This window comes from Poecilia reticulata, linkage group LG8, assembly GCF_000633615.1.
Source record: "Poecilia reticulata strain Guanapo linkage group LG8, Guppy_female_1.0+MT, whole genome shotgun sequence".
NCBI lineage: Eukaryota > Metazoa > Chordata > Actinopteri > Cyprinodontiformes > Poeciliidae > Poecilia > Poecilia reticulata.
The window spans coordinates 27,898,350-27,913,810 of NC_024338.1; the positions used below are offsets into that span (position 1 = coordinate 27,898,350).

The 15,461-nt window shown below is 45.1% G+C and overlaps 4 protein-coding genes across 12 annotated transcripts in view; 2 read left to right on the forward strand and 2 right to left on the reverse strand.

Annotated features, from left to right (window-relative positions):
- Positions 1-550: 550 nt before the first annotated feature.
- LOC103469437 (dual specificity mitogen-activated protein kinase kinase 4) lies at positions 551-6,170 on the reverse strand. Of its 6 annotated transcripts, XM_008417107.2 has the most exons (9): positions 5,682-6,170; positions 4,572-4,607; positions 4,003-4,035; positions 2,086-2,188; positions 1,847-2,021; positions 1,637-1,756; positions 1,444-1,563; positions 1,310-1,361; positions 551-1,000 (listed from the first exon to the last, which is right to left on the reverse strand). In XM_008417107.2, the coding sequence occupies exons 1-9, from the start codon at positions 5,833-5,835 to the stop codon at positions 792-794; spliced, it is 1,002 nt and encodes a 333-aa protein (XP_008415329.1). In that variant the 5' UTR covers positions 5,836-6,170; the 3' UTR covers positions 551-791. The 6 variants fall into 6 exon arrangements, with proteins under 6 accessions (XP_008415329.1, XP_008415331.1, XP_008415330.1 ...); XM_008417109.2 differs by lacking the exon at positions 4,572-4,607; XM_008417108.2 differs by lacking the exon at positions 4,003-4,035 and having other exon boundaries at positions 552-1,000.
- Positions 6,171-6,856: 686 nt separating this feature from the next.
- On the forward strand, positions 6,857-8,730 carry tmem220 (transmembrane protein 220). 2 transcript variants are annotated; one of them, XM_008417106.2, is made up of 6 exons: positions 6,859-7,269; positions 7,343-7,372; positions 7,440-7,500; positions 7,678-7,801; positions 8,124-8,183; positions 8,254-8,730. In XM_008417106.2, exons 1-6 carry the CDS (start codon positions 7,171-7,173, stop codon positions 8,384-8,386), a joined length of 507 nt encoding a protein of 168 aa, XP_008415328.1. In that variant the 5' UTR covers positions 6,859-7,170; the 3' UTR covers positions 8,387-8,730. The 2 variants fall into 2 exon arrangements, with proteins under 2 accessions (XP_008415327.1, XP_008415328.1); XM_008417105.2 differs by having other exon boundaries at positions 6,857-7,269; positions 7,440-7,801.
- A 102-nt stretch (positions 8,731-8,832) lies between these two features.
- sco1 (synthesis of cytochrome C oxidase 1) lies at positions 8,833-11,360 on the forward strand. The gene is made up of 7 exons (XM_008417104.2): positions 8,833-9,145; positions 9,432-9,542; positions 9,935-10,025; positions 10,133-10,330; positions 10,409-10,501; positions 10,893-11,008; positions 11,080-11,360. Exons 1-7 carry the CDS (start codon positions 8,999-9,001, stop codon positions 11,215-11,217), a joined length of 894 nt encoding a protein of 297 aa, XP_008415326.1. The 5' UTR covers positions 8,833-8,998; the 3' UTR covers positions 11,218-11,360.
- A 1,081-nt stretch (positions 11,361-12,441) lies between these two features.
- LOC103469434 (myosin-4-like) overlaps positions 12,442-15,461 on the reverse strand; it is a 27,585-nt gene continuing 24,565 nt past the window's right edge. For 2 of the 3 annotated variants that reach the window (XM_008417099.2, XM_008417100.2), the window contains 7 exons: positions 15,011-15,214; positions 14,140-14,265; positions 13,898-14,068; positions 13,235-13,339; positions 13,068-13,163; positions 12,864-12,995; positions 12,442-12,777 (listed from right to left, as the gene is read on the reverse strand). In XM_008417099.2, coding sequence (XP_008415321.1) covers positions 12,757-12,777; positions 12,864-12,995; positions 13,068-13,163; positions 13,235-13,339; positions 13,898-14,068; positions 14,140-14,265; positions 15,011-15,214 — 855 coding nt within the window. In that variant the 3' untranslated portion in view covers positions 12,442-12,756. Of the gene's footprint in view, positions 12,778-12,863; positions 12,996-13,067; positions 13,164-13,234; positions 13,340-13,897; positions 14,069-14,139; positions 14,315-15,010; positions 15,215-15,461 lie in introns of those variants that run through there. The other variant, XM_008417103.2, reaches the window with a different exon arrangement.

Below are 15,461 nucleotides of genomic sequence, written 5' to 3' on the forward strand. Positions count from 1 at the left end.
CAGAGACCAGTCAGAGTCAGAGACCAGTCAGAGACAGAGACCAGTCAGAGACCAGTCAGAGACAGAGACCAGTCACTGCTGCAGCAGCCGCCATGTTTAAAATGGAAGCTGCAGCAAGAGACCCAACCGCTGCCGTAACTCTGAGAACTCTGATGACGCCACCATGAGGTCGGCGCCTGGACCGGACCGAGTCCAGGTTTTCATCACTGCAAGTTTCAGACGTTTTCAGACCAATTTGTTGATCTGTTGGTCAAAGTCGGTCCCTGACTGGCCTCTGTCCCAGACTGGTCCCCGTCCCATGGTCTCCGTCTCTGACTGGTCCCCGTCTCTGACTGATCCCTGTCCCAGACTGGTCGCCGTCCCAGACTGGTCGCCGTCTGGTCCCCGTCCCTGACTGGGGACCAATCAGAGACAGGGACCAATCAGGGATAGGGACCAGTCAGAGACGGAGACCCTTACTGGTCTCTGTCTATGACTGGTCCCTGTCCCTGACTGGTCGCCGTCTCTGACTGGTCCTGTCCCTGACTGGTCCTGTGGTCCTCTGATCTCATTCAGGTCCGGAATCCAAACAGAACCGGACGTCTAAACGTTTCAACATTCTGCTACTGATAATAATTTGATACGAATGTTTTAAAACATAAATTATTTCCTCATCGCAGCAGAAAAGTCTTTATTCTCTGATTATTCGGACTTTATTCTGGGAACCTTATGACTGTTATTGTGAAATAAATTATTTTTGCTGAAACGCTGCAAAACCTCAGATAAATAAGCTGCAGCTGTTAAAAGTCCAATCATCCAATAAAGCATCTAGAAATGACTGGATGTGGGAAACGTGTCCGATGAGCTGCAACCACAGAGCTCAGGTCACTGACCGCCATGTACGGCCTGCAGCCGGCGTCTCTGGTCTTGGCGATGGAGTCCACCAGCTGGCCGCTGATGCCGAAGTCGCAGAGCTTGATGTTCCCGTTTCGGTCCAGCAGGATGTTGGACGGCTTGATGTCTGAGCGGAGAGACGGACAGACGGACGGAGGGTGAGCAGGGAAGAGCCAACGGCTGAAACCGGAGCAGCCAGTGCAGCCGGAGCAGCAGAGCAGCCGAAGCAGAGCAGCCGGAGCAGCAGAGCAGCCGGAGCAGCAGCCGAAGCAGAGCAGCAGCCGGAGCAGCAGCCGGTGCAGCAGCCGGAGCAGCACAGCCGGTGCAGCTGGAGCAGCAGCCGGTGCAGCCAGAGCAGCAGCCGGAGCAGCCGGTGTAGCAGCCGGAGCAGCCGGTGCAGAGCAGCTGGAGCAGCAGGTGCAGCCGGAGCGCTTACCTCTGTGGATTATCTTCAAGTTTTCTTTTAAGTGGTTTAGAGCCTTCACAGTCTGCAGACCAGAACCAGAACCAGAACCAGAAGTTACCGGATGAAATGTAATGAATCAAACATGAACACCGAAACAAACTTACAGCTAAAGTGATTTTTCCTAGAATCTCTTCTGGAATCACGTCGTCCAACGAGCCGTAGACAAACTTGTAGAACTTGTCTAGTGAGGTAGCCATGAGCTCCATGCAGATCCAGCAATCCCCCTGCAACGAGCAGCACATCATGGGATCATCCGCAGGGAAACCAGCAGCGCTTCTGCCCCAGGACGTCTCTGACCTCTCTGAACAGAGCGCCGTAGAACTGGACGATGTACGGACAGTCGCTGCTGCGCATCACCACGTCCAGGTCCATCAGCAGCTGCTTCTGCTCCTTCTCGTCCACCGTCGACCGAATCCTCTGAGGAAACGACAAGTTTTTATCCTCCGAGAGAGAAAAACCAGGAAGCTTTAATCATTTCATTTTCCCTGAGCCGCGCGGTCGGCTCACCTTCACGGCCATGATCATGTTGCTGGGTTTGTGCACCATCTTGCTGACGGAGCCGTACGCCCCCCGGCCGATTTCGCCCAGATCCTTCAGGTCCTCGGCGGTGAAGTCCCAGTGCTGCTCCGGGGAAATCTTCAGCTTCCCCGAAGACTCAATGCTGTGAGTCCTCAGCCTCTCTCTGGTGAAACAAGTCACTGAGCATCCAGCAGGCGGGTTCAACGCACCGAGGGCGGCTCACTCACATGTGTGGGTTCTGGAACGGAGGTCCGGCCGTGTTTAAGGAGAACCTGGTGGAGGGTTTGATGGACGGGTTGGCGAAGTTCAGCTTCAGCGCTTTGCGTTTACCTGAGCGGCAGGAGAAAGTTTTACAAACGTACCAAACTCAAAGAGCAGCGCAAAACGAAAACCAGTCGTCCAAAAGGAAAAGTAGGAATGTTAAATATGCAAAAACCACAAAATGAGACAACAGGAGGATGAAAAGACGAGAACAGGAACATTTACTACAACATATGGATGATTTCCAGAGAGACGGGGCGTAGGAAGCTAACGGCTACAGATCAGAAACATCAGCTGAAGGTGGAGCTGTTTCAAACATTTCTAACGTCGATAAAGACTAAACTGTTATGAGAATCAATACACTAAATATTAATATTCTATTTAATTACACTGGGAACTTTGAAAACAGCTTCTTGCTCCCGTTGCTATATTAGGATTCATTACATATACATAAAATAATCAGAAATCAGGAATATGAACTGATCCAACTAGCTGAAGATGTTTTCATTCTTGAAGTGTTCATTCATTCATTTGTTCATTCATTCACAGTGCAAACAAAAACGATTTAAACATGTTTAAATAAAGGGGTTTCAAATCAGCCGCTAGCCACCAGCACCGTTAGCCAACCGCTCCGCTAGCCAGCAGCACTGCTAGCTAACTGCTCAACTAGCCACCAGCACTGTTAGCTAACTGCTAAACTAGCCACCAGCACTGCTAGCTAACTGCTAAACTAGCCACCAGCACTGCTAGTTAACTACTAAACTACAGCACTGCTAGCTAACTGTTCAACTAGCCACCAGCACTGCTAGCCACCAACACTGCTAGCTAACTGCTAAGCTAACCACCAGCACTGCTAGCTAACTGCTCCGTAAGCCACCAGCACTGCTAGCTAACTGCTAAGCTAACCACCAGCACTGCTAACTAACTGCTAAACTAACCACCAGCAATGCTAGCTAACATGTTAATGTTACTAGCAAAGCTTATTTAGGCTAAAGCTAATAGTTTCATATTAAAAGTGTTAGCATGCTAATGTGCAGAGGTTTAAAAACTAAAGATACATTTTTTTAAATCATAGTATTAATTACTTGTAGATCTTGTTTGATGATCTGAAACTTTAAGTCTCTAAAATAGATAAACAGAGAAATGAATCCTTTTTCACAGCACGAAGCCGTATTTACTTAGCATGTAGCACCTAAAGAAGAATCAGTGAATGAGTGAACATTTCAGAACCAGCATCTGCTGCATCACTGCTCTGCTTTCTAATCTTCTGATTTTTAATGAGGATATTTAGAAACTGGTTGTTTTCCATCGCTTCATCTACACCCCGACTCTTTGCAACAGAAACACAGCACAGCATGCTGAGCTCCACCCTGAATGCAACACAAAGTGGAAAGGTAAACAAGAAACAGAGCTAAACATTTAAAAACATCATGATGGGAACATGCAGGATTAGCTGCTTTGATTTCACCCTGAATCGAATGTTTGCACCACAGGAATGGGCCAAACGGCTCGAAACGACCTGGAGTGGACCCACACCCCAAGCACCAGAAACAAAGCAGGACGAGCGAACACTTGTGTTGCTTGTTAGTCGCACACTGGAAACCACAGAGTTAGACAGAGTGGAGCAGGCGGAGGCCTCCGTCAGAGATCTGCTGGGAGCCACACCTGAACCTGGCTCAGGCCGTTCAGAGCAGAGCTGCCGTTTCGCTGCATGCTAAAGTCTGTGGAGCCCAGCTGCTGGAGGCGCAGGCCTCCGAGGACCAGCGGGTGATTAGGCTGGGATTAGTGGAGAACAGCAGGACAGACTCCCTCCACACCAAAGAGTCAGGCGGAAAGAAAGAGATGAGTGCTGTTGGTGCTGAAGCAAAAGAGGTTTGGCTTACTTGGGTGAGCTGCAGACAGGTTTATCTGAAACCCTAGAGGTGAAAAGAAAGCTTTTATTCTTTTTAACAATCCCCAGGAGACTGCTTTGTCAGTTAGACATCAGAGTCTGTCGCTTAAATTCGCCTCTTTGGTTTTACGGCTTGAAACATATTTTCTGCGTTGCTCTGCAGCGTTTCTAGAGGATCTTTTTGCAGACGGAGTGCATTTGATGAAGGGAAATGCGTTAGCATGCACCTGCTGCAGACAGCGATGAAGTGGAGGTAAAGAGAGGAAGCAGCAGGTGAAACGAAAAGGATCGAGAGAGAGAAGGAGGAGGAAGAGGCTTTTTCAGATGGAAAAATGCGTTTCGTTTTCTCACCATCGGTCAGCATCACATCAGGAGGCAGGAAGCAAAATGAAGCAGCGTCAAGAAACCAAACAGTCAGAGGAAAATAAGCCGAGAGTCGACTGACATCATTAAGCTAACGAAGATTTTATTAGTGCCATGAAGCAGCGTAGCTGCAGGAGGAGCAGATTTTAAAAACAGAGTTTCATTCTGGAGCAGGTGAGTGGCAGCAGGTGTGTGTACCTGTTTCACTCTGACATCTCCAGCAGGTGTTGGACTCTGAAAGGTAAAACGGACAGGAAACAGAACCGTGGCAGAGTTAGCACATTTAATCTGGACTCGGGGAAAAGCGGCTCCACTGGGAGATTTTAAAAACTTTACTGGGGTGGAACATAAAATTCAGATTATAACAAGAAGCATTTCAGATTCATTCAGTCTCACTGGAGTAAAACCTGCTTGATTACGAACAGATTAAACCGGATTTTATACGACTGCAGGCAGCAGAACTGGATGGGACTCAGTCATAATTATTAATATTTAAAATGGAGAAACACGAATCAGGTGGTTTTATACCATAAAGAGTCCAGAAAAATCCAGCTAATCTGAACAAAACAGATTTAAATGAAAGTAAAATCACTCAAATAATCTGGTTCCAATTCAATCCAGCAAGAAATCGATTCAGATTATAACCTGATGTAAAGTTAACTTAAAAACTGGATTCAATTCAACAGTTTAGATGAAAATATATGCAGTTCAGCTCAACTCAGTCCATCCAACCCCTGAGATCACAGCAACTTTTATTCATGTGTTTTAATGTGATTCAGCAGATTCCAGTTTGCAGTGCGAATAAATCCGACTTTGGTTTTAAACACTAAACCTCCACTGTCTGATAGTCAAAGTCCAGCTCAGGTAAGTTTATTATAAATTATGACAATCCACACTAATCCAGAAAAGATTTGATTCTACAGATTAAACCCACTTTAATTCCGTTCACACCTAATCCCAGTTAGCTCCCAGTTTAACTCACTCAGGCTGGATCCAGTTCAGATCCGGGATCCGAACTGATCTGTAATCCAGATTATTCTGATCTCATTCTGCCAAATCCAATGAATACGAATTGAAACGGTGAATAAAAACCGGGATTTTGTAAGAAAGAGTCTAAAGCGGCGGAACCGAAGGGAACCCGGGATCCTCTGGGATCCTCCGGGATCCTCTGGGATCCTCTGGGATCTTTGTTCCCACCAGTTATGTAATTAAAAAGCTGAACGCTGTGCCAGAGCGGGCGGTAGCCTCCCCGGTTAGCCGTGCTAGCGTTAACCTTCACGGCAGCGGGACGGGAGCCTCCCCGCTTACCCTGCATGCCGCTCATCGTTGCGGTGTGCTGGGACTGCTGCGGCTGCTGGTAGTGGTGCGTGGCGGATCCCGCGTTGCTGCTGCTGCTGCTGCTGCTGCTCGTCGTTGAGCTGTTTGAACCAGGAGTCGCCATTGTTGTGCGTTTGAATTCCATCAGCAGCGCCAGGGGCTGCAATGCAGAGAGACTCGGACAGCAACTTCACTCCCGTTTCCTCCCTGCTGCTGCGGGAATTACAGCAACACTGACGGCGGCGGAGCCCCGCGAACCGAAGCAGGCCACGAAGGAAAACGAGAATAAGTCCGTGAAATGGCTAAATAGGCGTCAAGGCTCGGGGGGGCTGCGGGAGAGGCAGGCTGACAAAAACAAACACCCAGCTAAGCTAAGCTAGCTGGACGGGCTAGCAGGCAGCTGACATTTCAACACCCGCAAACCGCAGCGAGGCAGCAGCTGTTAGCCGAGGAGGCACCGGATGTTGTGTAGCAGCCGTTTCAAAATAAAACAATGGTTTAACACCAGGCTGCAGTAAAACTACTTCATTCTTACTCAAGTTAAAAGGTAATAAAGGTGCCTTAGTACTGAGTCACTGGTTATCTTATTTAGCATTTTTAAAATAATGTAATCAAAAATGTATTTTAGATCCTAAAATAATTTAAAAAAAACACAAATAATTACCATAATTAGTAAATATTAAACTCAGGCAGCAGAAACACTTTCCCAAATAATTTATTTAACGTGAAACTCCAAAACCAGTAAAGTTAGTACTGGAAACGGTTTGTCCAGCTTCCAACTTCAAATAATTTTTTACATTTATTTATTTGTTTGTTTTCAAATTGATTTTTGATGTTCTTTTTAGTCTGATATTCTTTTATTTATCTGTTCCTTTATTTTGCTAGCAGTTCATTACTTGTTCCCAATTACAGGTTATGTTTCCATGTAAACTTGAATTGCTTTATTTCCTTAACAATAGCAATATTTTTGCTGCATTTTATTGAATTTACATTACGTTTCATTTTCTTACTCAGTGGGAATTAGTTTTGATGTGATTTGACAATAAAGAACATTTAAAAAGTATATTACTACATCTTATCAGTTATTTTATCCTTTTTTACTTTCGGTTTCCAATTTTGTGACTTTTTAATTGTGACTGGATTTTATTTTCACAGCAAAAGTCATTATGACGTGTTTCCGCCACGTCTTTAAAAGCGGAGTTATTTAGTAAAACCTCCCTCGGTTGGAGGAATTTGCGCCAAATATCTAGGTCATTATGATTTTTATCATTTTTTCTATTAATCTAACAAAAACAATCACTCGTTAAATCGTTTGTACGATTATAAGGCGTTCTCCACCCCGCATCTTTCAGCTGAAGACGTGAATATCGAACGCACCCTCGTCAGTGCAGCGACGGTACGTGTGTGCGTCTGCTGACTAGCGTCTGTACGTCCCGGAGGCCCGGGCGGGGAGGAGGAGAAGAGACGATTCAAAACAGCGATGGGAGAAGTTTGTGAGAAGATCTCATGGCTTTCTGTAGTTTGGCGATTAAGTAACGTTTTAATGTCCGTGTTCTTTACTCTGGCTTCCTATGTGCAGGTTAGCGCTTGATAAATGAGCGTTTACTCTGGTTTAACTCCTTTAATGGTAATGTATTGATCTTCTGTTTCAGATCAATGATCCAGACGCAGGTTTATGGGTGGTAGGTTCGGCGGCTCTGCAGTATTTCCCCCGGGTTGCTGGTTGTTCTTGACGTGTTTCTGTTCCAGGTGGGTTACGCAGTCCCTGCTGTCCTCTGTGTTTTTATTGGCTTCAGACCTCAGGTCACAGGTAGGAGGAGAGTCTCACACATGGCACAGAAACTACATCCTCTTTCCTGCTTCGCACTCTTGAGGAGAAGTCATTGGACTCTGCACCGCTACAGAACATGTATTAGTTGTAACAGCGCCACCTCGTGGCAGACATGGTGGCATCACAGCTGGGTTTGTTTGTGGTGTTTAACCCCAGAAACTTCGCCCTGGAGGCGCGTTGCTGATCTCCACCTGCTGAGCTCCAGCGCTGCTGTCTTCATGTTAGGATGGAAACTTTACGCGGAGCGAGTGACGCAGATCTTCCAGCAGGAGGAGGGCAGGTGTGCTGAGGCTCCAGTCAGAAGGAAAATAAAGACGAGCCTGTAGAGTATAAAGGTTAAAAAATAGTAATAAAAAAAAGCTGTGACATAATCCAAAATAAGTTTGGTTTCAGAGCAGGAAATCTGTTCAGAGTTCTGAGTCCCAGCATAGAAATGGAAAGTTAAGTAGAAGGAAAAAGTCTGGTAGTAATAAGCATAACAGCTTATCAGATGGTTGGTAAAAAATATAAATATCTGCTAAGGCTGTCGGCCAGTTAAAGACAGGAATAATGGGATCATGTGTATTAATAATGTCCTTTTGCTTCCCAAATTCCCTCCTTAGAGAATTTTCCGGTCTTACGTTGACGGCTGTTTGGCTTCTTTTGTGTCGTCGCTCTGGAAGGTAATTTGCTCTTCAACTCCAGTTTAATTTGAGTTTCTGATGGATTTAGACTCTGCTGTGTTTCCCTCAGCGCTCCGGTCGGGAAGCTGCGCGTCTCCACAGCTGTGGCCATCACAGTTTTCCCCATTGTGGCCTGGCTTTACTACCACATCAATGAGGAGCTGCGGTCAGACTGGCCGTCTCACTGTAAAACTGCCCTTTAAAGCAGCTCCACCTGCCATGACATACTTTACTTTGTTTAAGGGAGAAAACCTTTGCCAAAGAAGTACTGATTTTTCTAGATCAATTTATACATTACAGCAGTCAAATGTTTCATTTATTTGTGATTACACAAAAATTATGTTTATCTCAAGGTAACTTTTGTCGGATGTTTTGTCCAAAAGGTGTAAATAACAAACCTGTATACATCTATTTTTTTTTCCATCTGCACTATTTTCTTTTTACTCTGGGTGGCAGCAAAGAGCTCCCAGGCTTAAAAGTGAAGACTGAAGAATATTAAATTAATCAATCAATCAATCAATCACAATAAAAAATACTATTCTTTTTGTTTGTCGACTTAAGTGTTTTATTTAGGTAGCCGTTTATATCCGCATTTACGCCCCTCTCCATGTGGTGGCGGTAGTGCGCCGAAACCGTCCGTTAAACGAGGAGAAGAAGACGTGCCTGGAACATCTTATCCCAGATCAGTTTGCTCACATCTGAAAGTTCTAACCTTGGCCTCACACTGACCCCAGAACAGCCATTCCTAATCAGGTGTTTCTCCATGTAACTTCCGGGTGCTTAACAACAGCGGTTCCGAAAAGGTTAAAGCCAACATGAGCGCTCTGTTTCAGAACCTGGGCTGCTGGCTGGTTCAGAGTAAAGCCCTCCAGAACCGAGCCGTCAGACTCGCTCACAGTTTAATTGGAGGGGAAGCCGGGCGGAAACACTCGCTGTCGGCGCGGACAGAGCTCTGCTACCTGGTAGGTCAAAGCTAGGAGCTTCCACCGAACTCCATAGAAGAAAACAGGCAAATTAGCGCCGATTTCAATTTTACGTACATTTTAATCAAAATGTTGACATTTTTGTAAGTGCAACTTTATCTGTGTACGCCTCCTGAAAATTCGGTGGTGTCATTTGGTACGTTAATCTATATTTTGTACGTTAATCTATAATTGTATTTGTTAAAATTGCTTTCCACGACTAACTGGATGTGGTGATTTATAAAAAGCCTCTAACGGTTTGCCATATTTCACCCGTTTGTTTCAGGTGAACGCCAGCAGGTGGCGCACCTGCAGAGGAACACAATGGCTGAAGCTTCACAGCTCAAGACCGTTTTCCTCGATGCCCTCTTCAGGCGACAAGTCCAAGAAGTCGGGGGTAAATCTTTTAATGTGGAACAGTTCAACTAAAAAAACCAAAAAACTTGGTTTCCATCTTTGTGCTACACACATGTAAGCAGCAAGTCGGTTCTAAGTGGTTTACGTGATAAAAATACAAAATAAAAAGTCATAAAAGTGACATACAGTCGAGGATAATTACAAAAATCCAAATTTTAGGGTAACAAAAAGGAAGCCCGCAGCATGATGCTTCCACCACCATGTCTTACAGTGGGTGTGTTGTTGTTATTATTGTTTTTTGATTAATATTTGGAAATATGACCTGAAATCTCAGGTTTTCCTGTGGAGTTTTGGGAGACTTTAGCGTTGCCTTGGTGATTTTTATTCAGTGAGCTGATGTCTTGGTTCATGTTTTCCATCTGAACATTTCAGCCTGTGACGTGGAAATCCTTAGCGGTGACGTTTGCTATCGGAGGAGCTCTGCTGGGAGGGATGAAGTATTTCAAGAAGGAAAAAGAGGAGTGTGAGTAGCTCCATGCATAAAGTGGTGCTAAAAGCTTTGGTTTGGATTGTGTTGTTGTGCGCGGAGCACCGCCGTGTTGATCTGTGTCTTGTGGTTTTGCCTGTCAGTGATTGAGAAGGAGCGGAACAAGTCGCTGGGCCGGCCGGCGCTGGGCGGCCCGTTCTCCCTCATCGATCACAACAACAAAGCGTCCAGGAGCGAGGACTTCCTGGGCCGGTGGATCCTGATCTACTTCGGCTTCACGCACTGCCCAGACATCTGCCCCGACGAGATCGAGAAGATGATCGAGGTGGTGGATGAGATAGGTGATCGATTGAGTCTTTAAACAGAACTACAGGCTGAGGTGTGCGGCGTTGATAGACTTCCTGTTTGTGTTTCTGCAGACAGAATCAAGTCTCTTCCAAACCTGACGCCCATCCTGATCACCATAGATCCAGACAGAGACACTGCAGAGGCCATGGCTGCATATGTGAAAGGTACCGGAGCGACTAGTTATCAGTGATTCATCATCAGATTCTGTTTGTTTTTTCTGTCTGCATTTTTAGTCCTGAGCTGCAGGTTCAGGATTTCTAATCACTTTTCATGTTGACACAAAATCCACAGAATTTTCTAGTAAATTGGCTCCAGATTAGTCAGAAGACACTAATCTAGAGATCTCATGACTTGAAGCAATCTGTGATCCTGATTGTCATTATGTCACCACATTGTACCCTGGTAACATAATGATTTTATAATATGAGTATTTAATCATAGTCTAGCCTTGAGTCGACCTGAATTAAAGTATAACATGCACGTGAAACAAGAACAACTAAACCTAACCCAACTAAAAATGAAATGAAGTAAATGAGCATTTCCTGGCCGCTGCAGAGTTTTCCCCGAAGCTGATTGGGCTGACGGGGTCGGTGGCTCAGGTGGAGCAGGTGTCCAGAGCGTACCGCGTCTACTACAGCCAGGGGCCGAAGGACGAAGACAACGACTACATCGTGAGTCCGCCGCGCCGCGCTCCGACGCCAGCGTTCAGGCCCGGCGTCTCATTGGCTGCTGTCGCCCGCAGGTGGATCACACCATCATCATGTACCTGGTGGGACCCGACGGAGAGTTCGTCGATTACTTTGGGCAGAACAAGCGCAGCGCGGAGATCAGCGGCGCCATCGCAGCTCACATGAGGAAGTACCAGAAACAGAAGCGATGAGGGGGCGGGGCTTAAGGCCCAGCACGAACTGACAGACCTCAGGCGTCTCACTGCTGCTGCTCTTATGTCATTATTGTGTCTTTTTGCTCATTTGCTGTTTTTATATCAGGATTTCTTGTCAGCCAATTAAATGATGTCATTCAGTTCAGGTTTCCTGTTTGTGTCATGGGGGGTGAAGAGTCACAACACTAGCAGTACTTCCTGTTTACAGGTGGAGGATCGGGTTTTGGCTCCACCTACAGGTTGGGAAACGGATTACAGTCAAAGCTTTCTTTTGAGAATCCATTAACAGTGTGTTTAAGTTTACAGTAAGTGCTTTAAAGCTTATTTATGTCAAATCTTAGTGATTCTAAAAGCTTAATAAAACTTTCTAAAATTATAAATTAGTAAATGATGTGATTTTTTAAATTAGGCCTCCAGTTCAGGCTGCAGGGCTCATTTATCCAACGTTCCCATCGGTCAGGACTGGACCGTTTGGGTTTCATTTCAGCAAAATTAGAAAAAATATGCACATTTCCAGCCGAGTGATGAGTTTTTATTGAACTGAGAAATTCTGACTTTGCTTGGTTGGGTTTTCAGTTTGATCCCGTTTTTGGTTTTTACAGAATCAGTTTCCAAGGTTTTGTGGATTTCGGCTCAGAAAGTCACATTTTAGCTTCGAGTGTTAAAAACTCGGTTACCGGGCTTCCTGAAAAGGCGGGAATCACCGTGGCAACCTGTGACCGGGTCTTGTTTTAGTTGCTCTCAAGAACAAAGTTCATGTTTTAAATTTTCAGACAGTAGCTGCTTTTCAAAAATATCTACATTTTTAATCAGTTTTTTTAATTATTGCTTCATTTTCTGTCTAAATTTGATGTACAATAAACTTACCTGAAAAACTTGTCTGATGGGTTAAAATGTAAATTTAGGATGCATTTATGAACATAAACAGAAAGTTTAAAAATTATTTTACTGCTATGAAACTAAACCTTTGTTGTTTTTTTTTAAATAAACTAAAACATCTGGAAAATCAGTCATAAAAAGTAAAATCTACCTCCAAATACTGGCATCCTGTTGGACTAAATACTTTTATTACTGCAAAAATGTATCAGTTAATTTTAATAACAAAAGTTTTCTATGAAATTTTACAGATATGTCTGCAGGACAAATGCAACTTGTTAGACAATAACTTAATTTTTTCCATCAAAGCTTTTTCTGTGGCCTAATATAGAATGAAAAAGAATATTGAACTTGTAGATGTTTATTAAAAGCAACATACAACAGCTATAACACACAGTCACTTCCTGAAGGTCGCTGCTCCGCTTCCTGTTTAAGTCAGGATGTGTAAAAACCGCAGCGCGTCGCCCTCTGCTGGTAGAAAACCTCCTCTGCAGCAGCGTGAAGAAAATAATCCACTTTTTCTAAAGTCTGAAGTATCAAAATTTCATCATGAGATGAAATTTTGCACAAAGTGACTTTAATTTAAAGCGAAGCAGCTTTGGTTAAGAGTATGTTGCAAACTAACTCAGGTTTTGCTGTCGTCGTGGCAACCAGTGATGACTACTCGCCGCTGTCTTTTGGCTGAAATGTTAGCAAAAAACCTCCAGTAAGTGAATTTTGCACAAGTTGATAAGTTTTAATACCTGCTGCACGTCCGAGCGCCTCACCTTGGCCAAGTCGCGACTCTTGGCTTTCATTTTATTGACCTGAGACTCGGCGATGTCTGCCCGCTCTCCAGCCTCCTCCAGCTCATGCTGCACCTTCCTCAGTTTGCTCAGATGGCTGTTGGCTTGCTCTTCCTGTGAAACGCAAGTGAATCAAATAAATTGTTGCGGCCGCGACCTGGCAGATGATGGAGGGAGGCGACTCACCGCCTCCTCAGCCTGCCGCTTGCAGGCTTTGACCTTCAGCTGCAGTCTGTCCACCAGCTCCTGCAGCCTCGTCACGGTCTTCCTGTCCTCCTCACACTGGGTTTTATTGCACACAGGAAGTTACGGATCGTCGCAGCTATAAAATAAAAACCGCAGGTTCTCCTCACCTGGTATGTGAGCTCCTTGATCCTGCGCTCCAGCTTGCGAAGCGCCTTGACGGAATCGGATCCGTGCCGCTGCTCTGCTTCCAGCTCGTTCTCCAGATCCCTCACCTGGAGAACAAGGCCAACATTTCCATATAACTTCCTGTTTTGTTCTGTCTATAATCTTTATACCAAATACTTTCTTATTATGTGATTTATTGAACAGCTGCTTTTAATTTTGCTTGAGTAAAAATATGTTAAAGTTGAGGACAGATTCTGGCATTTTGTCCTCTGAGAGACTCACGTCTGAAATATCAGCTCAATTATCAAACATTTCTCATATTTCACCAGACGTTTCTCATATTTTATCACATTTCTCATATTTTATCAAACGTTTTTCATATTTTACCAAATGTAAAATATATTTTACCAAATGTAAAATATTGATATGGTAGGAAATATGAGAACATATTTTATCAAACATTTCTCATATTTTATCAGATATTTCTCATATTTTATCAGACGTTTCTCATATTTTACCAGATGTTTCTCATATTTTACCAGACGTTTCTCATATTTTATCAGACGTTTCTCATATTTTATCAGACGTTTCTCATATTTTACCAGATATTTCTCATATTTTATCAGACGTTTCTCATATTTTACCAGACGTTTCTCATATTTTACCCTTGCTTCCAGCTTCTGGAGTTGCTTCTTCCCTCCTTTCATGGCCAGGCTCTCGGCCTCATCCAGCCGCTGCTGCAGGTCCTTCACCGTGGCCTCCAGGTTCTTCTTCATCCTCTCCAGGTGGCTGCTGGTGTCCTGCTCTTTCTTCAGCTCCTCCGCCATCATGGCCGCCTGAAAAACAAAGTGAAACAGCAAAATGGCGGCTGCTGCCAACAGGACGAACCAAACGGCAGCCATCTTACATCGGTGACGGCCTTCTTGGCTCTCTCTTCGGCGTTCCTGGCGGCCTGGACGCCGTCGTCCTTCTCGGCCTGAATCGTGGACAGGTCGGCCTCCAGCTTCTTCCGGCCGTTCAGCAGGCTGGTGTTCTGCACAAACGCCTCAGATCAGACGCAGAAATCTAACCAGTTTCAACTCCTAAATGAACAAGAAGCAGTGGGGAAGCGTTTTTAAATCATGAAGCGATGGAGAAACGATGAACATTCGGGAGGATTGGTTGTTCACCAGCGCACTGCAAAAACACAAAATCTCACCAAGTATTTTTAGTCTTTTTTCTAGTGTAAATATCTTCTCAGCATGATATAGGAACCTGTTTTATGCAAATCATTTAAATAATCAAGTTAAATAATTTGCCACTGCGCCTAGTCATTTTTCATCAGTATTACAGGATTATTCACTTAAAGGGGCAGTAACGTGTTTTCTATATGTCAAATATGACTTAAATTATTTTGAAGTTGTGTGTCTGTCTCTTTAAAAACTCCTGCTCTTTCTGAAGCTCCGCCTCCAGGTGCTCATCCCAACATGGCTCCTTTATTAACCTTTTAACAACATTTTTACCTCAGCAGTTCCACCAGCTGTTTGCTAATTGCTGCTGGCTAGTCTGAAGGAGCTGCGTGGGGGAGGAGCTGTGTCCTGGAGGCGGGGCTAGGGCCACCCAGACGTTTTGCACAGCTGAATGGTTACCATGGAGATTAAAGCATTTCTTAAACATGAAAGGATCAAAGTAAAACTCCAAGTTTGTTTCTGATGAGTCAGTAACGTGATGGAAAGTTTAAAAAGTGGGTTTTAAGTGACGCTGCCCCTTTAACTCCGGGTCTGAGGGCTGCTGTGGACCTGGGCGTGCAGCAGCTGGACTCTCTCGCTGGCGTCCAGCAGCTCCTGCTCGGCCAGCCGGCGGCTCCGCTCCGTCTGCTCCAGGGCCGAGCGGACCTCGTCCAGCTCGGCCTGCAGCAGGTGGTTCCGGCGCTCAGACACGGCCAGCTGCTCCTTCAGGTCCTCGGAGTTCCTCAGGGAGTCGTCAAGGTGCATCTGAAGCTCCTGGACACACAGCAGCAAAACAAGCAGCTCTGACCGGATCAGGAATCCAGAAGGTTCTACATGGGATCATTTACATTTATTTTAACTAATATGGATGGAGGGGAGGAGGGAGGAGCTCTGGTTCCTACCAGGTTCTGACCCGTTTCTTCATCTTGATCTTTATTGGGCCATGGCAGGATGAACAGATGGCTGGATGAACAGATGGTTGGATGAACAGATGGTTGGATGAACAGATGGCAGGATGAAC